Source organism: Primulina eburnea, chromosome 12, assembly GCF_022965805.1.
Source record: "Primulina eburnea isolate SZY01 chromosome 12, ASM2296580v1, whole genome shotgun sequence".
Lineage (NCBI taxonomy): Eukaryota > Viridiplantae > Streptophyta > Magnoliopsida > Lamiales > Gesneriaceae > Primulina > Primulina eburnea.
In genome coordinates this window covers 4821619-4847253 of record NC_133112.1, presented here as the reverse complement: position 1 = coordinate 4847253, position 25635 = coordinate 4821619, and the positions used below count along the sequence as shown (strand labels likewise).

At 34.2% G+C, this 25635-nt stretch overlaps 4 protein-coding genes and 1 pseudogene across 4 annotated transcripts; 3 read left to right on the top strand and 2 right to left on the bottom strand.

Annotated features, from left to right (window-relative positions):
* Positions 1-3644: 3644 nt before the first annotated feature.
* On the top strand, positions 3645-5947 carry LOC140806956 (putative pentatricopeptide repeat-containing protein At3g49142). Its single transcript, XM_073163522.1, has one exon. The coding sequence runs from the start codon at positions 3710-3712 to the stop codon at positions 5717-5719; it is 2010 nt and encodes a 669-aa protein (XP_073019623.1). The 5' UTR covers positions 3645-3709; the 3' UTR covers positions 5720-5947.
* Positions 5948-7444: 1497 nt separating this feature from the next.
* On the top strand, positions 7445-8662 carry LOC140806960 (hevamine-A-like). The gene has a single exon (XM_073163530.1). It carries the CDS (start codon positions 7494-7496, stop codon positions 8382-8384), a length of 891 nt encoding a protein of 296 aa, XP_073019631.1. The 5' UTR covers positions 7445-7493; the 3' UTR covers positions 8385-8662.
* Positions 8663-11462: 2800 nt separating this feature from the next.
* Positions 11463-14239, bottom strand: LOC140807536 (luminal-binding protein 5-like; annotated as a pseudogene).
* Positions 14240-18222: 3983 nt separating this feature from the next.
* LOC140807476 (hevamine-A-like) lies at positions 18223-19280 on the top strand. Its single transcript, XM_073164329.1, has one exon. It carries the CDS (start codon positions 18245-18247, stop codon positions 19151-19153), a length of 909 nt encoding a protein of 302 aa, XP_073020430.1. The 5' UTR covers positions 18223-18244; the 3' UTR covers positions 19154-19280.
* Positions 19281-20100: 820 nt separating this feature from the next.
* LOC140807420 (plastidial pyruvate kinase 2-like) lies at positions 20101-25635 on the bottom strand. The gene is made up of 12 exons (XM_073164257.1): positions 25189-25635; positions 24235-24522; positions 23470-23635; positions 23005-23139; positions 22746-22856; positions 22558-22646; positions 22063-22125; positions 21749-21924; positions 21505-21607; positions 21250-21398; positions 20867-20975; positions 20101-20636 (listed from the first exon to the last, which is right to left on the bottom strand). Exons 1-12 carry the CDS (start codon positions 25429-25431, stop codon positions 20529-20531), a joined length of 1740 nt encoding a protein of 579 aa, XP_073020358.1. The 5' UTR covers positions 25432-25635; the 3' UTR covers positions 20101-20528.

Sequence of the window (25635 nt, the reverse complement as noted above, 5' to 3'; positions counted from 1 at the left end):
ATGAAAGGATACCTTTTCTGGATGACCCAAAAAGATCCGTTCACAATATGACCCGTAAACCGTCTCACCAGTCTTTTTATGTGATATTGCTAGGGTTGTCCGTCTACAGATAAAAATCACCGTTCACCGGAAACATACTCATTTATATGTTATTGATATTAGAGTTATCTAAATAAACTAGATATGTCCCGTCCAAATTTACTAATACAAAAAAATTTGTGAGATATATCTCTTATTTAGATCTCTCAAAAAAAAATATTATTTTTCATGTTAAAAATATTATTTATTATTATAAACATATATAATCAAATCGTCTCATGTATATTCTCATTTCGTGACTTGTTTAAACTAATCCAGCCATTAAAGCTTTGTCTTCGCCCATTTAATTAACCATATTTTTTAAAAATTAAATATAAATTGGGATGATTGCCTCCACCCCGACTGGATCCTCCAGATTTTATTTTGTGAAATTAAAAAAAAAATTATGGTTAATAAATATAGATCGCGCATTTGGTCAACTTAACCATGTTATCTCTATTTGGTTGCAAATTTTATAAAAAATTCACATGTATGCAAATAAGTGATATCAAGTTAAATTAAATCTTTTTTAGAGTGATTGGTTGCGTTGATTATATGGAGTCAACTCTTTTTTATTATTTGTATAGTAATTATTAGAACTTAAATAATTTTTATTATATGTTTAATTAAAAATGAAAAAGAAATAATTAATATAAAATTTTAATAATTATAAATGTAATATTATAAACTAGATAAAAACACATCGCAAGAGACTGATGTAGTTACTTTATCATGTATTTCTTTACATTAATTCCATAAAAAATAAATTTTAAAATTATATTTATTTCAAATGTGATTTTCTCGTAGCATGGGAAATTGCTTAGCAAACCATGCATCGACCTTTGTATATAATTAAATCGAAAAAAATATAATGAAAAACATATATTAATCGTATCATATTTTAATTAATTAACGTATCCATCCAGCAATATGTGTGGTCCTAGTCAAAGTCTTTTATATTTATTTACAAGTTTACCGAGGCATGATTTTTTAGAATTCGTGATTATATGAAAAGAATATGGAAATTAATATTTAAGATCGCTAAGTATGTCATGGAATATATGTGCTCGTCACTAATTTTAATTAGAGATGTAAATGAATTGAATCGAGCTGAATATGATGAAAGTTTAATGACTTTAATTAGTTATATTCAAGTTCGAGCTCGATTCGAAATTTGAAAGTTTAAAACTTTTTGCTCGAATTCGGTTCGAACTAAAGCTTGAGTTCGGCGAAATATTCGAACATGTTCGTCAACTATTCGAACTATTACTTGAAATAAATACTCGAAATGCTTGAAATTTATTTATTTAATATATAATTATATTATATTAATAAAATATTAAGACTCGTGAGAAGCTCACGAACTATCGAAAAAAATAATTTGAGCTAGAGTTTGGCTCGGAAAAAATTCGAATATGTATGAGTTCAGTTCGAATATAAATCAAATATTTTTCCAATTGAACGGAATCTCGAGTTTTTCGAGTCGATTCCAAAAACTCGAAAATTGGTTTGATTCATTTATACAACTAATCTAGACTTATTTAATGTTTTTCTTATATATTTTTAGTGGTGGAATCTTATTAGTTTTCGTCAAAATTCTACAATATTTTTTAAATATAAATTTTAAAATCATCATTATAACCTCTGCAAATACTAATTCAATCCAATAACTAAAACTATATCATATCTTATTATATCAAAATATATATTGTATACCGTATGGAAAGTTATGTTATTAAAAAATATTTATATCAATATCATACTGATAATTTCGGTATATCGAAATTTTATAATTAGTAAACTGATTATACAGAAATATTACGGTATACCAATATTTCGTTACGATATCACTATAAACTATTTGGAAAAATTTGTGTTAGACGGGCTCACGGGTCATATTTTGTGAGACGAATTTTTATTTGGGTAATCCAAGAAAAAAGTATTGTTTTTTATGCTAAGAGTGTTACTTTTTATGGTGAATATGGTTAGGGTTGACCCATCTTACAAATTGAGATCCGTGAGACGGTCTCATGGATGTAAATGAACCAAACGATTTGCGAGCTATTCGAACCTCAGCTCGATAAAAAGCTCGTTTGAGTTAGTTTGTTAATCATATCAAACCAAACCCAAGCTCGATTTTGAGTTCGAAAATTTAATCAAACCAAGTTCAAGCATAAGGATATTCGGCTCATGAGCTCGCCAACATGTTCGATAATAGGCTCGCGAGCTTGAGCTCGGCTCTTTTAGGTGGCTCGTACTCGAGCTCGAGCTCGAGCTAGGCTCGTTTAGGTGGCTCGCAAACATGATTATAGAATGTTCAATAGTATACTTATTTATGATTTTTTTCCTCTTATTTATGTCGTTTTGGTTATTTATGAATGAATTTACATTTTTATGTCTGATTTAAAATTAGTTTATAGATATATTTAATTTTTAACAAGCTCGATTCAAACTCAAACTCGAGCTCAATTCTTTGCTGATCGAGCTAAAAAAACGAGACGAGCTCAAGTCAGGCTTATTAAACATGCTAAACGAGCAATTAATGAATCAAACTCAAGCCTGATTTGATTAATATGCTAAACGAGCCGAGCTCGAGCCTGGCTTGATTAACATGCTAAACAAGCTTTTAACGAACCGAGCTCGAGCTTTTAACGAGCTCAGTAATTTTAATACAAACCAAGCTCGAAGCCTGATAATAGAAGCTCGAATCGAGCTCGAGCCTCAAACAATTTTAAACAAATCAAGCTCCAGCCTGATACTGTTTGGTTTGGTTTAGATCGTTTACATCCCTCTTGAGACCTACTCATACTATTTTATACCGAAAAAAATATATTATATTATTTAAAATTTAAGTTTATTATTAAAAAATATTATATATTTTGAATGTTATATATATTATCTTAGTATTTCGATATTTCAATATATACAAAAAATTTCGAATTTTATAACGTTATTGTACCGAATATTTCAATAAATGCAAGACATTTTGTTTGGTTCATGGTGTTAGATAATCGAATTATATGAATATGTAAAATGAATGGCAAAATATGAACATATGTGTGAAATGACAGTTATGGAATTAAGAAAAATGTTTCATCAAATGTAGCATAATTAATTAGTACATTAAAATAAAGATACATTAATAATATTGACATCATGAAATTTTATTAATTTAGGAAAGTATTAAATAATCGAAAAATTAATAATTTATTATTTAAAGATAATTTTTTATTCAGAACATAAATTTAATTACATAAAAAGCCTAATGCGTTTCAATAATATTTGTATCATATTTTTTGGATTGATATAAAAAAAATTCATTGTACATATATATTTATCAAAATATGTAAATAATTAAATAATATTTGTTATATTGATTAATCAAATAAAAATCTCATATGAACAAAACTAACAATAAAATTAAATTTAATGAAAAACAAACAACAAAAGAATTATATTTTAATAAATTATTATAGTTATGAAGATTATTTTTGAAATTATTTTTTTGAAAATTAAGAATCCTAAATTTGGACAAAAAATGCTGCTTCCAAAGTTAATTAATCCTGCAGGTTTTTATCTACCATGTCGAGGAGATTAGATTTCCTGTGATGATGTCAAAATTTTGCAGTCGATGAAACCGTTGAAGAACCCAACAAAGCTTTCCCGCCATGTTCTGAATCCCATTCAAAAACCGCCATCTTTCCTTAAAAACAGTAAGGATATCATAAACCTGTTGTTAGACAAGAACCCTGATATCAAAACCCTCAAGAAACTCCACTCAAGAATTGTTTCCGATATTAATTTAAACTCAGACACAGCGCTCGCCATAAAGTTGATGAGAGCATATGCTGCTCGTGGTAGGCCTGACACGACCCGGAAGTTGTTTGATAAAATTCCTGAAAGAAATACTGTTATCTGTAATGTCATGATCCGAAGTTATGTGAATAATAATTGTTATAAAGACGCGATTTTGATGTACAAGAGTATACTTTCGTCAGGGGTTGCGCCAGATCATTACACGTTACCTTGCATTCTGAAGGCTTGTTCCGGGTCGAATGATTTGAGGTTCGGATTGCAAATTCACTGCCCGGCTGTGAAGAAGGGACTTGATTTGACCTTGTTTACTGGGAATGGTCTCGTCGCAATGTATGGGAAATGTGGTGGTCTGGTGAATGCAAGGCAAGTTCTTAATGAAATGCTCCGTAGGGATATTGTTTCTTGGAATTCTATGGTTGCCGGTTACGCACAAAATGGGAGGTTTGATGATGCACTTGAAGTGTGTAAAGAGATGGAATCAGTAGGTGTGAAACCTGATTCGGGTACAATGGCTAGCCTCTCACCTGCTGTGACTAATACAAGCACGGAAAATATTGTGTTTGTGAGAAAAATTTTCATGGATATGGCCAAAGAAGAATTGGTGGCTTGGAATGTGATGATAGCCGTGTATACAAATAATTTGATGCCTAGTGAGGCTGTTGGGCTTTATTCACAAATGCAAGCTCGTGGGGTGGAACCGGATGCTATTACTATAACTAGCATTCTACCGGCATGTGGGGATCTTTCTGCCGTATCACTAGGAAAACGGATTCATGAATATGTTAAAACGAAGGGCCTTTTGCCAAACTTGTCTATAGAGAATGCGTTAATCGACATGTTTGCCAAGTGTGGATGTTTGCAAGAAGCGAGAGAGGTGTTTGATAAGATGCACGTTAAGGACATTGTATCATGGACTTCATTGATGTCTGCCTATGGTAGGAGCGGCCAAGGTTATCAAGCCATTGAGTTATTTACTAAAATGCAGGACTTAGGTTTTGTTCCCGATTCTATAGCTTTTGTCTCAATTCTTTCGGCTTGCAGCCACGCGGGATTGTTATCAGAAGGGAGATATTATTATAGATTGATGACAGATGAATATAAGATAGTTCCAAGGTTAGAACACTCTACTTGCATCGTTGATCTACTTGGACGTGCTGGTCTAGTGGATGAGGCATATAATCATATCAAGAAAATGCCAATGGAACCAAACGAGAGGGCTTGGGGAGCTCTATTAAGTGCTTGCCACGTCTACAATAACATGGATATTGGAGTTGTAGCTGCAGATCATCTTTTCGAGTTGGCTCCACAGCAATCTGGTTATTTTGTAATGTTATCGAATATTTATGCTAAGGCAGGGAGATGGAAAGACGTAACAATAATTCGATCTATGATGAAAGGGAGAGGAATCAAGAAAATACCTGGTATGAGTAACGTTGAGCTTCAAGACAAGATCCACACTTTTCTTGCTGGTGATAGATCACACCCTAATTCGTTAAAGATCTACGAAGAGTTGGATGTCCTAGTGGGGAAGATGAAAGAGGCTGGTTATGTTCCGAAAACCGACACTGCCATGCATGATGTTGAGGAAGAAGATAAAGAAAACCATCTAGTGGTACACAGTGAGAAGTTGGCCATTGTATTTGCAATTATGAATAGCAAACCAGGGATGCCTATCAGGGTTACAAAAAATCTACGTGTCTGTGAGGATTGCCACTTTGCCATAAAGTTCATTTCCCAGATTAGTGAGCGTGAAATCATAATTAGGGACACAAATCGTTTTCACCACTTTGAGAATGGGGCTTGCTCCTGTGGTGATTATTGGTGAATTAATGCAAGAAAACGGTGGCACGCAAATCCTTGCCTCAAACATAGGCACTGGTCCTGCGAGACAACCTAGAGCTAAGATCACATTATATCATAATCTTGCTTGATGATTTCTTTTGCAGTCATCTGATTTTTCTTGTAAGTAATGACCCTTTTGCCTTGTTACTGTTGTAAAAAATTCAATTGTATTCCGCCAGAAAAAGAAAGAAGAAAGAAAAGTCTTCAATGATTCATCCATCCTCCCTTTCTTTTGGTGCAGATTCTGAGGCTCAAAATTATCATGTAACTTTATATATGTATTGCCTTTTTGTCATATTGATCTACATCAATTGTCTGTGGAATTGGTTCTAAGGCCATTATCTCCAGAAACGTCCGTTCTACAGTAACTTTCGAGTGCCCTCTTTCTGTGTACATGTGATCAAGCTATAATGCAGCACAACAGGGCACCTAGTTTTCTACAAATGTAATTTTGAGGACTCCGATGGCAATGCTGATAATGGAAACTTTGTGGTGACATTCGGATTGCCATTAGACAATTGCATGAAAGCCGTCTAGAACTAGACTAAGGTGATCATTAATCTCTCATGCAATTGTACCTCTCTTCATGTTAACGATGAATAAGTCTTGCAAGTAGATGATACCATTTGGTATGCACAATGCCACCATCTAATTTCCAAACATCAGAATTTCTCTAGTATGTTGACGGGGATACATCATACATGTCTAGAAAACTCTTCCCTGTTCACATTGGTTATGTGATACAATTATACAGGACTTGAAGTTGTTACTGTGAAAGTCAAGATGTCTTGAAAACGGTGAAGTATCTAACAAGCTAAGTTCCACTTGACAAGTATTCTATGCCTGTTACACCTGGACCCGGGCTCTTGTAGAGAGGATGAATTAGTGAGTGTTTTCAATCACTAAAATACAGTGATTATTGGATTTTGGTTTTAAAAAATCAGTTTTGTGTGTTTTTTAAATTCAGATTTTGTGTTAGGTTCTGCTTGATTTAATTGAAATCCAAAACTTGAGGTGATATTGATTCTCCAAAAGTGATTATGATTGTAAGTTATAATTAGAATTATTTGTTTATCAAAGTGCCCACCTCTCAAGTTAAAATGCATATAAAATGTGATGTCCCCACCTTCTGAAAATTTCCAAAGCAAATTAATGAGTATTCGTCTTTTGAAGTCTTATTTCCACAGTTGACTAGAAAATGGGGAGTCGAAATTTGGCGTTGCTTATTAAATTGTACACGTAACATGGAAATTTAAAATTTAATTAACATTTTGAAAAAATGACTTAAAACCCTTGAAAAGATTTCCATGTCCATAAAACCTTTACAATTAATTTTTTCAAAAACGCCATAATATCATTTTCTGACGTTCCAATTTAAATTTATCAGTAATATTTTCATAGAAAACATATGTTAACTGTACGTCTTAAAAATTGTCTCATAACTTTGTGGAAGATTTTATTATTTATGCAGTATTTAAAAGTATATTTTTATTCATAAAAAATGTTGAATTTAAGAGTTTTAGGAGAAAAAACGAAATAATTTTCCAAAAAACCAAATTTCTGTCAGACCGTCATTTATTTAGTATCAAATCATGGCTGACTAGTCTCATGTTGCCGTCAAGACCACGCATGTAGTCCTTCGTATTTTTCCACAAATAATCGGAATCTGTCTCACTTTTTTCAAGTTTCACCATTAAAAATCCATCTTCAGATAATGAAAAACCATTCGAAAAATTAACAACAAAAATAATTTTAAAATGTCAGTCCATTCCCAAACATATTTCCATCTTTTACTACCAATCCTCATCGCATTTTCACTATTCGTTCACTCAAAATCATCAGGAATCGCCGTATACTGGGGCCAAAACGTCAACGAAGGAACACTCTCAGCTGCCTGCGCCACCGGCAACTATCAATACGTGAACATCGCCTTCTTATCCACATTCGGCAATGGCCAGGCTCCTGTCCTAAACCTGGCTGGCCACTGCGATCCACCCTCGGGTACATGCACAGGATTAAGCGACGACATTCGTTCCTGCCAGAATCAGGGCGTCAAATTACTGTTGTCCCTCGGCGGTGATTCAGCCAGCTACTCCCTGTCATCGGCGGATGATGCCATACAAGTTGCTGATTATCTCTGGAACTACTTCTTAGGTGGACAATCCACTTCCCGGCCTCTAGGAGATGCCGTTTTAGATGGCATCGACTTCGATATTGAAGCTGGATCAGGCCTGTACTGGGACGATCTTGCCAGGGCCCTGTCAGGCTACAGCTCACAGAGAAAGGTATACTTATCTGCTGCTCCACAGTGTCAAGATAACTATCTAGGTCAGGCAATTCAAACGAGGTTGTTCGACTATGTCTGGATACAGTTTTACAACAATCCCCAGTGTGACTACCGTGGCGGGGTTGATAATCTTGTGGCCACCTGGAACCAGTGGAGCGGCGAAGTGCCTGAGGGGCAGATCTTCTTGGGCCTGCCGGCGTCTCCTGAAGCAGCTGGCGGAGGATACATTCCACCCGACGTGCTAACTTCTCAGGTCTTACCATCTATCAAGTCTTCTCCGAATTATGGAGGAGTGATGCTTTGGAGCAGGTACTTTGATCTGCAGCAGAGCTATAGCAATGCTATTGTGGGCAGTGTTTGAATAATTTCTTACACGTATGTTCCGTTGGTGGTGGTATGATATAAATAAAGAAATGTCGCTGGACTCGTGCCTTCTCCCGACATATGCATGCATGCATGCATACATATATATATATATATATATATATATATATATATAGACTTATAAGTTCATTAAGTTGGATGGTAATAATATGATTGCGTGAGTCGACTGGTAATCCTGTTGATTGACATTGTGAGAGTACTGTATTTTTTAAACAGAGGTTATAAATAATATAATAATGGTTCCTCTTTCGTCCATTGGAAAAGAATATGCAATTAATTACGAAAATATTAAACTGTACTTCATAAAGTTTAATTCACTAAATAATATCGGTTTTTGGACGATTTAAATTGTTAATAAACAAACCTTTAATAAATTCTCAATATTTTATATAAGTAGGTCTTGTGAGACGATGTCACGAATCTTTATCTGTGAGACAAGTGAATCATATCGATATTCACAACAAAAAGTAATACTCTTAGCATAAAAAATAATATTTTTTCATGCATGATTCAAATAAGAGATCTGTCTCACAAAATACGACCCGTGAGACCGTCTCACACAAGTTTTTGCCTATAAATATTCCAAAGTTTTATTAGTTATGTATTTTTATTCAGAAGTATATCAACATGCATTTTACTAAAAGTTGAAACGGTGTTTCATAATGTGATATTCATTCTTTTTTATTACTGAATTTTGACCAATATATTCCAACGTTTTATTCAATTGACATCTATTAAAGCGTTTTTATCCCATGATGACTAGCTAGCTATTCCAACGTTTTCATTAATCGCTCACTTCCTCTGCTTAAGGTCAGCAGGAAGTCGTAGAGATAGAATGTTCCTTCCACGGGGAAGATATTCATTCATCTCATGCATGCACGTAATCGTTGTGTTGCCCTACCCCTGCGGACACTGCCCACAAGGGTCGATCCAACGGCTCGGATTTTTACGAGTCAATTTTTTTTTATTTTTTTAGATGGAGGTGGGCCCGGATCACTCATGTGGAGTGATCTGGACCGTTCATTGTCCGTGCAGGTTGAAACAATCCGTTGGTATGCATGTCTTGTACGCATGTGTCTGCATTGTGGAAACGAGTGAAGTATTATTTTTGCTGTGTTGTACGCATGTACGTTATAAATAAAGAAATCCAGTTGAACTCTCCACATTTACATACAAGAAAGTTAATTCTTTATTGGCGATAGAATTTTGAAAAAACTTGAGATCGGGGAATAAACTTCGTAATAGGATTTGAGCATTTTATTTTCTCTTACGTAAAAACTAGTGTCAAATACCCTGTGAAATTCTCGTTAATTTAATACCACGGCACTCTGCAATGGATTTGAACATTTCAGTCTTTCTCTTGTATTTTTTTCGTGTTAACCCCTGTCAGTAAGAGAAAATTATGTCAAATACTCATCAATATTTTTTCGTGTTTTCCACTTTTTTTTTGCATTCAACATAGAATTTAAAGTAAACAATTGTGGAAAACTGACATTTTTGGGGTGCCATCACAATCATAGATATATGGGTGCATACTCAAAACAAAATATAAGAGATGCTCAAATTCATTATGGAGAAGGGTATTAGTTCAACAAGAATTTCAAGTTTAACATGTTAGCCAATTAATTCCCAAAAATGTCCATCTTTTACTATAAATCAAAATTTCTCATAATCATTTCCTTAAAATCTTATATTGAAAGCGAAAAAATTAATTAAAAAAACAAAAAAAAAAACGCTGATAAGTATTTAATTGACACAATTTTCTCAAAGAAATAGTGGTATGCATCTTCAAAAAAAATTTATTAAAAAAGGACTAAAATAATCAAATCTATTACTACTGATGGGATATAATTAGTTTAATAGGAATTTTATATGGATATTTGACGCAATTTTCGCATTAAGAGACAAAATGAAATGCCCAAATCCGGAAATTTTCATATGCGTGTTTAACTTAATTATTTCCATGTTTGTGCATAAATATTTTGTATTGCTTTTTTTTTTTTAATTCTCAATTTGACTTGTTAATTAGAGAATAAAGATTTTAAAGGTATATTTCTGCATGTTTTTGTTGATTACAATGGCAACTCATCATTCACCATGTTCACAAATTTCTAATCAATTACAATAGGTTGCGTTTATATTTGGATTTGTGGGAGGATTTCAAATAAAAGAATTTGAATTGTTTGGATTTTAAATTTCTAGGTTGGCTGTTGGATAGTGAAATTTGAAATTGTAGCAAAGAAAAAATATATATATTTGCTCAACACAAGTATTTTCAAATAATTTATTCTAATTTTGTGAGGTGTATTCGCTGCAAAAGTTTGCTGAATTTTTTAAAATAACTGAATTTTGCAGAATTGATAGATTTCTACTGATTTTTGGAAAATATCACATAATTTTGTAGATTTATTTTACGGGACATTTATTAAAATGTAAAAAATTTTCATTGAACATTATGATTGTGATTTTTTTTTTTACTTTTTTTTGAATCAACAGTTGAACATGAAAAACTTTTATTTATTTAAAATATTTTTATATATTAATATAAATATTTTTACTTATCAATTCCAAATTTATTATAATTAAACTTCAATTATTCAAATAAATTCAACATATATATTTAATTAATTAATATTTTAAAAAATATGTAATAATAATTTTCATTATTAAAAAATTATTAAACGTGAAATAATTTCATTCATTTTTAGTAAAAACAGTTATGTAAAAATATATCAATTTTGTTATTGATACTATATCTAACAAAAAAAAAACAAGGTAATTATTTGTCCATGAAAATAAAATAAAAAAATATGTTAAAATATTTACAATTAGTCTAAACTTTATAAAACTTTAATATATTTAATTTATTATGATTAATATTATATATGTGTTCATAATTTTTTAAAATATATTAATATTAATATAAAAGAAATGGAATTAAATAAAATTTAAATCCATAATAAGTAACAAAAAATTTTGTTCATAAACTAGATAATATCTATATTGTAAAAGTTTATTGATACTTATCAAAGCAACAAGAAAATTTAAGAACTTTTCACAGTTCATCATGGGCTACGTCTTCCTCCTCTGCAGCGCCGCCATCAGATCGCTTGATAAACGGCGGTGATGATTGGATTGCAGACGGACTCCACATCTTTCAGCTTCTCGTCGTAATCCTCCTTCTCTGCGTCCTGACTGTCGTCCATCCACTGGAGGGCCTCCTTTGTTACGGCCTCGATTTTCTCCTTCTCGTCGGGATCTAACTTCTCCGCCAGTTTGTCCTTGTCGTCTATCTGATTCCTCATGTTGTACAGGTACGACTCCAGGCCGTTCCGGGCGTCGATTCTCTCTTTGACCTTCCTGTCTTCCTCCGCGAACTCCTCCGCCTCCTTCACCTTACGCTCGATCTCTTCTTCAGACATACGGCCTTTGTCATTGGTGATTGTGATCTTTGCGGAACGACCGGCGGCCATATCTTCGGCTTTGACATTTAGAATGCCACTGACATCTATCGCGAATGTTACTTTAATCTGAGGAGTTCCTCTATCGAAATCAAACAAAAAAGTAATAATTAATGTTTCATAATTAACAGATGGAACATCGATCGGCTATTAATACAAACCTTGGGGCAGGAGCTAGTCCGGTGAGATCAAAACTTCCAAGTAATTTACAGTCCTTGGTCATACTTCTTTCACCCTCAAAGACCTGTATGTATTATATCAAACAAGAACGAAGACGTCATCATTATACAACCTTCTTAATATAGATAGATTTCAAGAATTACGTACGGACCTGAATGGAGACAGTGGTCTGTTTGTCCTGGGACGTGGTGAAAACCTGAGATCTCTCGGTTGGGATGCGAGTGTTTCTTGGAATCAATTTGGACATCACTCCTCCGACAGTTTCGATACCGAGGGTAAGCGGAGCCACGTCCAAAAGAAGAACATCTGAGTTAGCAACAATTAATTAGAGATCCCATGCATACACACAACCGATTGATTCTAAATATCAAGAAAGTCATTACGTACCTTTGGTCTTTTCACCTCCCTCTCCACTGATGATTCCTCCTTGAACATGCGGCACCAAATGCAACCGCCTCGTCTGGGTTCACGCCCTTATTTGGTTCCTTCCCGTCGAAGTATTCTTTCAAAAGCTGTTGAATCTTTGGAATCCTGGTGCTACCACCCACGAGAACGATTTCATCAATCTGGTGCTTTCCCAAACCAGCATCCGCCAGGGCCTTCTTGACAGGGCCCATGGTCTTTTTGAACAAATCGTTGTTCAATTCCTCGAAACGAGCTCTCGTAAGTGGTTCGGAGAAATCCATGCCATCAAAGAGGGACTCGATCTCTACACGGACTTGGTGCTGATTGCTCAAAGCCCTCTTAGCACGCTCACTTTCTCTCCTTAACTTTCCCATTGCTCTGTTATCCTTACTAATGTCCTTCCCATGCTTCTTTTTTATCAACTTAACGAAGTACTCCATAATCCTGTGATCAAAATCCTCTCCTGAAATAATGAACATGAAAAACAAAGATGGTGACTACAATTATTAAACGAAAACAACAGAGCGATGAAGAGATCGAATAATCGCAATCAGTAGTACTCTTACCTCCCAAATGAGTATCTCCATTAGTTGAAAGCACCTCAAAAACACCATTATCAATAGTCAAGATGCTAACATCGAATGTTCCGCCACCAAGGTCAAAGACAAGAATGTTCTTTTCTTCGCCTTTCTTGTCCAAACCATATGCCATTGCTGCAGCTGTTGGTTCATTAATAATCCTTACAACATTCAATCCAGCAATCGTTCCGGCGTCTTTAGTGGCCTGTCTCTGGGCATCATTAAAGTAAGCTGCACAAGGCGAGAATTCAATAAGACACAATGATAGCTATATATATATCCATCTAATATCAAAATAAGACAGCTTCAAAGTTTACGTACCAGGAACGGTGATAACAGCATCCTTAATTTCCTTGCCAAGATAGGCTTCGGCTGTCTCCTTCATCTTTGTCAAAACCATGGCACTGATCTCCTCAGGACTGAACACCTTGTTCTCACCATTTTTGACAACCTGTACGTAAGGTTTTCCATCCCTGTTGACAATCTTGTAAGGAACAAGTTTCATATCGCTCTGAACTTCTTTGTCGTCAAACCTATCAAGATTCAACAAGGAGTTCATGTATATAATGATCAGTCACAATAATATTTAGTACAGCATTATCAGAAATCATTAAAAAAAAAGAAACAAAATATTACTTTCTTCCAATAAGCCTCTTGACATCAAAGATAGTCCTCTCAGGATTACTGGGTGCCTGATTCTTCGCCGCTTCTCCAATCAACCTTTCGTTGTCGGTGAAGCCAACCCATGAAGGGGTGATGCGGTTACCTTGGTCGTTCGCTATAATCTCAAAATGTCCATTCTTGTAAACACCAACACACGAATAAGTCGTACCAAGATCTATGCCGATAACCGTTCCCACTTTGGGAGAACTGTCCTCGTTTGCTACGGCAAATGCAAATAAACTTCCTGCCAATTAGAGCAATAAAAAAACACTTTCATTCAATATTGTCATCGTTCCACAACCCATGCACGTCTCAGGAACAGAAAAGCGTAGAAAAATCAAGAACACCAGTTCGAAACTCTCTATATATCAAAATACATAAGAAAAGCTTACCGAGTAAAGCGATCACGAAGAAAAATGCAGAAGCGTGTCTCCTCAACTCACAAGCCATCGCCGAACAACTTGGCAAAAATCAATTGTAACTAAAGTCCGGTTCTGCTTTCTGCGTGGGAGAGTTGCTGATATAGAGTGGAATCCTAATGCTTTGCTTTTCTTTTGAAGAAGAATCCTAATGATAATCCAAGTTCACGAGGGAAGGTGGCAAGTATATATAGGAAACGGGGTGCAGTTAGGATGACGTGGACCAATCATATCGTGAGTATGACATGTTTTTGCCTAATTTAATCGGAAATAACATTTTGACGTGGACCAATCATAGGGTTTCTTTCTAATATTATGATGCAATATTTTAATATAAATATAGTAATTTTCATATTTTAAAATACTGTTTTTCAATAATATTTGACACCACTTAAATCTATTTTAGTATGCTTTTTAAGCATTAAAAAAAAAAAAACTGGTCAATTAACAGATTTCAATGGCAGGCCACCTCAACTTGTACAAGCCAAAATCTCTTTTTTACGTTATATCCAAACGTCTTTTTAGAGAAAATTAAATAAATATATCATATTTAATATCGTAATTTTTAATCTTCTAAAAAGTAAATTTATAGGATAAATTTCTTTCGATTCCCTGAAGTTAGAATCAACTTCCTTGCATTCTCATTCATTTAATTGTCCCTTAGTATTAATTAAAAAAAAAATTGTTAGACCGACTCATGAGTTATTTTTTTGATATTAACTTTCTATTTTGGTCACATGTAAAAAATATTAATTTTTATTTCAAAAATATTACATATTATATATTATAAAAATAAATATGATCAACCCGTCTGATGCAAAAATTTGTGTGAGACGGTCTCACGGGTCGTATTTGTAAGACGAGTCTCTTATTTGGGTTATCCATGAAAAGATATAAATTTTTATGCTAAGAGTATTACTTTTTATTGTGAATATGGGTAGGGTTGACCCGTCTCACAGATTAAGATCCGTGAGACGGTCTCACGTGAGACTCATTCCCCATCTAAACTTGCCAACCAATAAAAAATTTATTTCTTTTTCCTTGCACCGAACTTGCCTCCTCAAATTCAGTTGAAATAGAAATACATTAACGGTGCAAAAATGCAAATAAATATAAATAAAAGAACATCCAAATGATTTGTTATTAAAAAAGGTTAATAATAATAATAATAAAATTATTGTTGAATATAGTAATTACTAATGATAATACAAAAATTGAATTTATTAATATTATAAATTATATTTAAATGTTACTGATTTTTTAATTTTCTAATTATTTAAAACTTGAAGATATTGTAAGGAAAAAAATTAATCAAATATCATCTATCCTCTCCAAGGATATTATTAAACAAAATGAATATAATAATCTCGACAATATCACGAATCTATCATAATCTTAATCAATTATATCAAATACATGAGAAGGGTAGAGTAGCCACGTTCGCTTTTTATTTTTCAAATGCTTAATCCAAAAATCAAGCCATTTAATTTTGGTTCGGTTTTCTTATATTATAGTTCAATTTATATGGTTTAATTAATAAAAATTATAAATAAATTATTTTATATGTTTTAGAATTTGCTTAATCCAAAAATCAAACCACGATTGATGTTGCTTTGATTTCAAATCAAAGAATATGTCAAAAAACTATAAATAATTTTAATTTGAAAAGTTTATTAATTCCTCAAAATTAATATATATGAATTCTGTAGATAACGTTGACTTAGTATTTAAGCTGGGATGAAGAGCTTCTTATGCCACTTCTTTTCTTTTATCTTTGAATTGGTCAATCCCATAATTATTCGTTGAGTTTCTAGTAGGAAATCCATGTACAATTTAATTTGGTCCCAACAAAATTTCATGTACCACATCTGGTATAAGGAAAATAGACAATTTACCTTTTTCTTTTTTGTCTTTTTAACTTATCAAGTTTGTGTTTTAGTCGTTTATTTTAAAAATTTTATTGATTAGCCCCAAAACTTAATTTTTTTTTTCACTTGTCTCATACCTCATCTCTATTATTTTCTCTCAAACTTTCACAATTTTCATTATTTCAAATGGTCGTAACTTCATCATCGATCTTCATTTTTCAAAATCGATTGCAGATTCGGAAAATCAACGGCATAAGCTTTCTTTTAATACCAAAAGTTTGAAGTTTCTTTGTCGTCTTGAAATCAGCCGTCGTCAATCGGTCTTTGTTTTCACCGAAAATCATGAGTAAATCTTACTGTTAGACTTTCTACAGTTTAGTTCTTATTGTTCTTAGTTAGATTTCGAATTTTAAAGGTAATTTCAGATTTTAGTGTTTCGAAATTTGGGTATTTTGGTTTTTTTGAATTCTGATAATTGATATATATTAAATTGTTGATTGTAAGTACTATATTTGAGCCGATTGATTGTATTATAATTTTTTGGAATTTATTTGAGCATTATTTTGAATTTCCAAATTTTATATTGGGGATTGTCGATTTTTATTGTTGATTATTTATTATTTGGATGTTTAGATGCTATAGAAAATATCAATGCAAATTTATGGAATTTTGTAGGAATTTTTGAAAAATTCAGAATTATGTAAATATGATTTTCGAACTTATAAGGCTGTAAAAATTTTATATTTAAATATATTATGTCTTAAGATTGTCAAATGTTAACTTCGCAATTGTTTTGGAATAATTATAATTGTACGAGGTTTATTGGATTAAAGTAACAATTATTTAGTGTTGGTAATGTTGATTTGATTCAGTTAGCCATAATAAGTTAAACTAAAGTGACATTTTATGTTGTAGATGGCGCCAATGAGAAAAGAAACTCAAGAATGAAGAAAAGGAAAACCATCGACATCGAACGAGATTTGGTTGAAAAAATTGATAACGATTTAATAATTAATGAGTTTTATTCTAAAAAGAATCGAAGAGCACAACTTCAGTAGTGTTTTAGCTCCATGTTTTTGAAAGTATTAAATATTAAATACACTTGTTCTATGTTTTCATGAAGTCAATGTTTACAATTTTTTTATTTTAAATTTTTATTTAATTATTTATTTTATTAAATACAATATGGGACGGAGCCAACCCCAGGTAATTTTGATTCCTGGCTCCGCCCCTGGTCGACATGACAACAAATACATCATCAAATTTCGATGCCACCTCATTAAGTTTTCAATGTCACAACAGAATTTTTAAATGACAGATCGATGATATGATGAAACAGAACTAAAACCCAACAAAATACAAAGTCAGATGACTGAAAACATAAAATAGAGACCAAATATTTGAAGTCTTATAATTTTCTACGTTGAAATATTATATTCGAATAGATCGATTGATCCATCAATGTTTACAATTTAAAGATAATACTTATGATAATGCATTATTACATATTCTATTATATATTAATAATTTTTTACCTAACTTTAGCAAAAACTTGTGTGAGACGATCTCACGAGTCGTATTTTATGAGACATATATCTTATTTGGGTCATCAATGAAAAAATATTACTTTTATGCTAAGAGTATTACTTTTTATTGTGAATATCGGTAGGGTTGATCCGTCTCACGGATAAAGATTCGTAAGACCGTATCACAAGAGACCTGCTCCTAAAAATATAAACTTGAGAGGTCTAATTGTAACATAGTGATGCAAGTTTAGCAGTCGGAATCAAAGAACTAATCTTAAAAAAAATAAAAAAATATTATATACCATCTATATGTATTATATTAAAACGAATGGGAAGAGAGTAACATGACTGATTAATCGACACAAAGCACGTTCCACGCACCAAAGAAAATAAATTGTATATTATACTAATTGATATATATGTATATATATATGTATATGTATGTATGTAAGTATTTGTGTATGTATATATTTGTGAGTGGGAGTAGCTGACCTTTTAGTGCAAAAGGCTTTCAAGATTTTCCTAAACATCACGCCACCTCAACTTATTCCAAGTCAAATGTCAATGAATGGGAATTTGAAAATTGTTAAAATATTAATAAAATTAATTTAATATTAATAAATTATTTTTATTTATTTATTTTTATTTTCTCCTCAATTCTATATAAAGATGCAGACCTCTTTCAGTATCGTTATTATAACTAACCAATAGTATTTCAGCAACAACACTCGCTAATAATGGCAAGAAAGCTCTTGCTCATAGCACAGCTCCTCCTCCTACCCTTCCTCCTAAGCACAGCCGCAGCCCGCCGAGGTGGAATCGCCGTTTATTGGGGTCAAAACGGCAATGAAGGAACCTTGGCAGAAACCTGCGCCACCCGAAGGTTCTCCTACGTCAACATTGCATTCCTCTACATATTCGGCAGCGGCCAAACCCCCCGACTCAACCTCGCTGGCCACTGCGACCCTTCTATCACTGGCGCATGCAACTTTGTCAGTGATGATATCCGCGCCTGCCAGAGGCGGGGCATAAGGGTTTTTCTCTCAATCGGCGGAGGTGTCGGGAATTACTCCCTATCCTCTAGAGAAGATGCCAGGAATCTCTCTGTTTACCTGTGGAAAACTTTTCTCGGCGGCGGAAGGAGAAACTCCACATCTAGGCCATTGGGAAACGCCGTTCTGGATGGCATAGACTTGGATATCGAGCTGGGGTCTTCGCTGTATTACGACAATCTAGTAAGATTTCTGAAATCTTACAGCAGATATGGCAGAAAAGTGTACATAACAGGCGCGCCGCAGTGCCCATTTCCCGACAGATTGTTGGGGGCTGCTTTGAATACAAGCCGTTTCGATTTTGTGTGGGTTCAGTTTTACAATAACCCGCCATGCCAGTACTCTTCGGGGAATATTGATAACTTGGTGAATTCTTGGAGGGTCTGGACGAGCTCTGTCAATGCTCGGAGGATATTTATGGGGCTTCCTGCGGCGCCCCAGGCTGCCGGAAGCGGGTTTATTCCGTCGGATGTGCTGATCGGGCAGATTCTGCCATTGATAAAAAGATCACGCAAGTATGGCGGTGTGATGCTGTGGTCAAAATATTGGGATGATCAGAGTGGATACAGCAGCTCAATCGTTAGGAGTGTGTGAATTTGAAGTTAAAATCGTTGACTTTTATTAGAATATTGTTTTTTTCAGCCAATTTTAATTTTTTTAATAATAAAAAGGTATATTAATCGACAAAAAAAAGTATATTAATATGCCTTTTATAATTTAATGTGAGATTTCTATGTAATATTTAATTTGGTACGTTGAATATATTTTTCATTGAAATATAGATCCATGTTCAACTTTAACAAAATTCTTGTAACATGCACCGGCGTATATTTTATAATTATCCTTGTAATAATAATAAAAATGAATTAAATTTAATGGCTAGTTTTTACCATTCAAGGCAAATTGAAGTATCCTATTGAATAGGTTAAAATCATTATATCAAAAATTAATTAGCTAAAGTCTTATATTTTAGATTGATCATTGAAATGATCCTAAAAGCATTTTCTGATTGTGCTATGATTTTTAACATAATGGGAAGAGTTAGCCTTCCACTACTTTCCACGACCTTACAAAACTACAGTAAATTTAGAGTCACTCAGAATAAAAATATATTTATTTCCTCTTATTTATAGCACAACAAATAGTACAACTTTTATTTAATAGAAATATAGTAATAAAATGAGGAAAAACATGGTTTATTTTTATATTACATCAAAATCATATTTTTTACTTTCGAAAATTACAAGGGAGTAGTTTTTAATCTTATCATTTTTCATGTCGTATTTACATTGTATTAACATAGAATATGTTTTTTTTGAGACAGTCTCACCACGAATCTTTATCTATGAGACGGATCAACACTTCCGATATTCACAATAAAAAATAATACTATTAACATAAAAAAATAATACATTTTGTTTGATTACTCAAATAAAAGATCCGTTTCACAAAATACGACCTGTGAAACCATATCACACAAGTTTTTGTCAATAATATAACACATAGAAGATGATATAGAATCAAATCCATTTTCAATATAAAATAGTCATTAATCCAATTTTGAAAGCACACATTTACCGTTGACTAAAATCTTCATTTCCAATCAATTATTTTGATTGGAAATATATTGAAAATCGAAATATATATTCAATTCGACTTTTTCTTTTTTAAAAAATAAAAAAATATATTTTAAAAATATAACAAACATACCCTCACGGACTGACTGAACTCTGCCGCTCTAACTAAAAATGTTCCAGACTCAATAAACTCATTACAATACATTATCAACAAATTCATGTTTCAAAAATAAAAAAGGCAAACGCACGAGGAGAAGGTTAAACATCGAGGGTGAAAAAACAGCAGAACAAACTGAATAAGTTAACGTTATTGCAGCAATGTCTATTAGCCCGAGGATCGATTTACCAACCAACATATTAACGCAGGTATACATCTCCGAATCCTTTGCCGTCTACACTTTCCGGACCTGAATATTATGAGTCGATTGGAACCTCCAAATGGGTTGCCTGCCACTTTGGACTAGAGCGACAGGCTCCCCCTCTTTCACCATTCCTTGATTCTACAAGTTGACAAGAAGTCAATCTTAGAAGAATATAGTAGCTTTAATCTTCACGTGATATATTGCATGACAGTCTCGACTCCATTATTTATAGTACAAGTGTACAACCTTTTGATATTTATCTAGAGTGTTTTTAAAGACATTGAAAGCAACCGGGACCATACTCGGCCATAGCTTGACTAGCACAAATGACTAGATGATAGTCGGATGTTAAACATAACAAATTTTACCTTTAACAAAGCCAATGCATCGGCAAATGTCTCGTCAGCATCAGCAGAAAACTCCATGTATATGGGGCAAATGCCCTGGTACAATGCCAGTCTCTGCTGTATTCTCTTCCTGTTACACAATGACATGATAAAAATCCATCAGTGACCGACTTTTCAAAAGACAGATGAACTGAAACACCAGTGTAATATGTTCATCTACTTTCAGGATATTCATTCTTCGTCAAGTTATTAGATAAGGCTTGCTAGTTTAATTTTTATTAAGATTTTTTTTTATAAGAATGATGTAATTGCTTTGACACTTGAGCCACCACAGTATAATCTAATGTTTTTAAACATTTTTTTCTTTTGAAAAAGAAAATGTTGCATGAAATTCAAGCACTCACTCATTTGTAAAAGCAAATATTGTGCCGGAAGGACGATAATGGCTCAACAGAATTGCCATGAACCCGGTTCTGGTGAAGACAACAATGGAAGTTCCAAGAGTGTTTGACATCATTGTGGCATGGAACGCAAACATTTCGCTCATATGATTCTGCAGGAACACAAGTAAACAGTGAATTTTAGTGGCACTAGGTGTGAGTGCAGATGCATCAAATGGCACGAGGCTGTAAATTTTCGAACCAAAAAGTTGCCCTGACCTTGAAGGCTTGGCCCAGATTTGGGGGAGTTTGTGTACCAACAATGGTAGCTTCAGTCCTCAAAGAGACCGTGTGCATGACCTTCACAGCCTTCAGAGGAAACCTTCAATAGATGTGAAATAAAAATCAGTAAAGGTATAATTGTTATGGTACGTATTACACAAGAATGGTACGTATTACACAAGAATACATAAGAAAGGGATAATTATATAATGCCAAAATCAAATAAACGATCACTACTTACTTCCCATGTGCAGTTTCTCCAGAAAGCATTACTGCATCAGCGCCTTCTCTAACAGCAATGGCAATATCTGATACCTCTGCTCGGGTAGGTGTGGGATGAACTATCATGCTCTCGAGCATATTTGTAGCCACTATGACCGCTTTTCCCATGCTGCGACATATCCTTATAATCTCTTCCTTCACGGAATAAATTTACCTCGTAACATGTTATTTGTGTTTGATAACGTTAGCGGTATATTAAAATGCAACCATCAATGTCCCCAGTCCACTCCACTTAGCAAAGCAGACTGAGAAGACATAAATTGACCTTATTACCTGCAATAGAGGAACCTCTTCGATTGGCAACTCTGCACCAAGATCCCCTCTGGCAACCATAGCCTGATAAAGAAAACAGAAAGGGCTATCAGCTTGCTGGGCCAGGTAAATACTCAACAAATTGGGTAGAGATGATTTGAAAACACGACTAATAGTTGATTTTGCTCCAAACAAGTACGGCCTCAACATTCTACCTGCTGTTTCAGTGGTTTCCATGTAGCTTACCAATAGGAGACTAGAAATCCTACACACATCTAGGTGAGCCCCCATTATTCTTTATAAATTGTTCTGTGAATGCACTTTCAGAAAATATGAACCAGTTAATGCCATAAGGATCAACTGAATCTTCTAATTAATCAAGACTTAAATATGAAAATCACCCAGCTACAAATTAACTTTTTTGGCATCGAGGTTTGTTTTTCCTTGAGACTTCAAGTGATTGAAACGTAGCAACAGTTTTCTATCAAATATGTGATTAAAAATTCAATTTCTCACCCCATCAGATGCAGTTATGATTGAATGCAGATTCAGAATGGAATCTGCACTTTCAATTTTTACAATGACATGAATGTCAGCACCACAATCTGCATAGTAAAAGTTATGAAACATAACGTTAAAAATACATCAATTAAGTCAACAGGCATAAAATAGCTTTTGTAAGCTGCACAGAGCTTGGAATTAACCTTTCAGGTAATTCTTCAATTCATGCACCACAGCAGCATTCTTGACAAAGGAAACTGCATAGAAATCAACTTTATTGTCGACTCCAAATTTGATGTCGTCCCAGTCCTTTTCTGTGCAAGTTAGTGCCATAAGGTCATCACAATAATCAACCAGAAAAAGAAAAATGAAACAAAAATGCTCCAGTGGTCAAAGCAAAATGCTACACCCAGCATGATTATTGAACATGAACGCTGAATATTTGATTGCTGAGAGTCAGACCAGTAATGGATGGCAATGTTGCACTTTTCCCCCTAACATTAAGATGCCTTCGGGATTTGAGCTCTCCTCCGTCAACTACTTCACATTTCACCGAGTCCTCAGTCTTGGATTTTACAGTTAATGACATCATACCACCTACAGGATCAACAGATAGTCAACATTGCAGTGAGGATATAAGCAACATCAAGAATGCCTCAAAATGGATACAACAAAATTTTACCCAATTTAATAATCATGTATTGGTCAAGTTTAATAACAGCAGCACACCACCACCACCACAAGAAAACAGAATTAATAGGTAAATAGGGTGCCCCTGACACCCAAATGTGTTTATGACAAGAAAGTTTCTATAGGTAAATAGGGTACCCCTGACACCCATCATGGGAGAGGTCAAGGTTCAAACCTTGGTGACAAAAAAAACCACCTCCCCCAATTTGTAATAAAAAAAAATCCAAAGCATTATACCATCAACAAGAAGCATGTCTCCCACTTCTACATCATTTACAAAATCATCATAGTTGACACTGACACAGTCTGTGGTGCCCACTCCTCTACGAATTGTGAAAGTAAATTCTTGACCACTGTTTAATTCAATTGGTTGGGGTAAATCGCCACTTCTGACCTCAGGACCCTGTAATATTCACATAAAAACGTGAGGAAACAAATGTTAACATATAAAAATCGTGATACAGTTGTTACTCTCGTAAAGAATATTTCAAAATATTTCCCTTTAGATGGCATACTACTACCATTGTTGTACTTTGTACCAGACCTCCTTCAGAACTGATATGCCAAGAGGGGAGAACTATAATATCATCGACTATAAATTAATGGTCGTTTCTTTCAGAAATGGACATGCCTCACATTTTAATCGCCATGTCCAACTGCTTCAGAATAACTAAGAGCTCTCAGTTGAACAGCTATTAATTGTGCTTGAGCACAGAATAGAAAGCGCTAAAACCTAATCTAGTCCATTGCTACACTCAAAAATGTATTAATTCTAGGTCTAAAAGCAAATAGAACTTTCAAATGCATAACATCACCACCAGACATGGTGATGCCACTTAGACAAGAACATCTTTTTTTTATTTGAAAGCTTCAGTTGATGAAAAATAACCAATGGTGATTAATTTGACTGGAGGTATAATAAAGGATTGGCCGACTTGAATCCTGATAACTACTACCACAACAATAAGAAAATGCCTATGAACCATAGCATGAAAGCCTTGCCTTGGTGTCAAGCATGATGGCGATAACATTGTCTTTTGCATGGGCATTATATTCCTTGACCAAGTCTATGACCTTCTGGTGAGATGCATGGTCACCATGAGACATATTAAGGCGAGCAACATTCATTCCAGCCTCGGCCAGTTTCCATATCATTTCCTTCGTGTCGGTAGAGGGACCAATTGTGCAAACGATCTTTGTCTTGCGCCTGACCATAGGTTTAGACCACATACCAATTGATGTGTTCTCAAGTTGCTGAATCTCCTGCATATACTGATTTTTATCTGCTACCTGGTCAATAGATATGCAACAAGAACGATAAATTAATCTGTGATAAACCTCAAGTTTTATCATTTAATACATTTTTCTTTTATGGGTCAAAGGTTCAAAGAGACTCCACATTAAGAAATAACATGAGTAACTGTCAAGTTTCAGACATAACGTGGGAAAGTTCCCTAAAAAAATTGAAGTCATGCCTAGCCTCATGATGGGTCTTGTGCATCACAAAGATGAGGATGGGAAATCTTCCTTCGAGCTTAAAAAATCCTTTTTTATTTTAAAATATCTAATCTCAAATGCATCCAGCCAACTTGGCCTAACCATGGTACTACAAAATCAGCTTCTTCACCTGGAATTATTATCAAGGTCAAAGGGTAACAAGCAATTATTACATTAAGAAATAAAGTCGCAATGCAGAGAAACTATAACGGTAATTTCTGCTTTAAACGCAGTAGCATTAATGCCCCGATTCTTAAATGTAGAATCTGGAAAGAAATTGATTCTCGCCATCATTACAACCCATGTCTCATACATGCTTCAAAAAGAAATGTGCGTGAAAGCTCAGTAGTATCCAACAAAAAACAGAAGCAAACAAATCTAGAAACACGCATTCAGCAGCCCAACACATTTTGAAAATCAAAATTATAAACAAAAGAAATCAAATTAAATGTACAAAACCTTGACAACATCTTCAGGAGTCACTGGAATGACTTCTGGTTCGGCACGCGAAGATCTGAGAGCAGATAGCGGCACGCTGACGTGGATGGCTCCACGGAGGCTGCTCTTCTCAGGTTGAGCCAAAACCTTCAAACCAAAGCCAGAATACGGCTTGAGCTTGTCATATCTGCTTTGTACGGATCCAGAGCTTGGACTGGGAGCAAATGCACCGTGGATCAACCGCGTCGCTACAACTTGCGCCATGCCGCAACCAAAAATTTTGAGAGAGATAGAGAAATTTTGAGAGAAGGATGGGTATAAATTGAGCGAGAATTTGGAGAAATCGCCGATAAATTTGGAGTATTCGGAAGGCTTCTTGTTTGTATCGAAATATGGGAGAGAAAAAATGGAGGCTGTTGTACCTTGTTCAAAACAGTTGGAGGTTTAGGAGAGAAACGTCTTCGGTCA

Bases quoted from the DNA above. Each gene is read 5' to 3' on its own strand.
- LOC140806956 (XM_073163522.1), top strand. From the start codon at position 3,710: ATGAAACCGTTGAAGAACCCAACAAAGCTTTCCCGCCATGTTCTGAAT.
- LOC140807420 (XM_073164257.1), bottom strand. From the start codon at position 25,431: ATGGCGCAAGTTGTAGCGACGCGGTTGATCCACGGTGCATTTGCTCCC. The intron at 23,140-23,469 runs GTATAATGCTTT...TTGATCCTGTAG, and splicing joins AGACATGCTTCTTGTTGATG to GTGGTATGATGTCATTAACT. The intron at 20,637-20,866 runs GTAAAATTTGTT...GTCAACTTGTAG, and splicing joins ATGCATTGGCTTTGTTAAAG to AATCAAGGAATGGTGAAAGA.
- LOC140807476 (XM_073164329.1), top strand. From the start codon at position 18,245: ATGGCAAGAAAGCTCTTGCTCATAGCACAGCTCCTCCTCCTACCCTTC.
- LOC140806960 (XM_073163530.1), top strand. From the start codon at position 7,494: ATGTCAGTCCATTCCCAAACATATTTCCATCTTTTACTACCAATCCTC.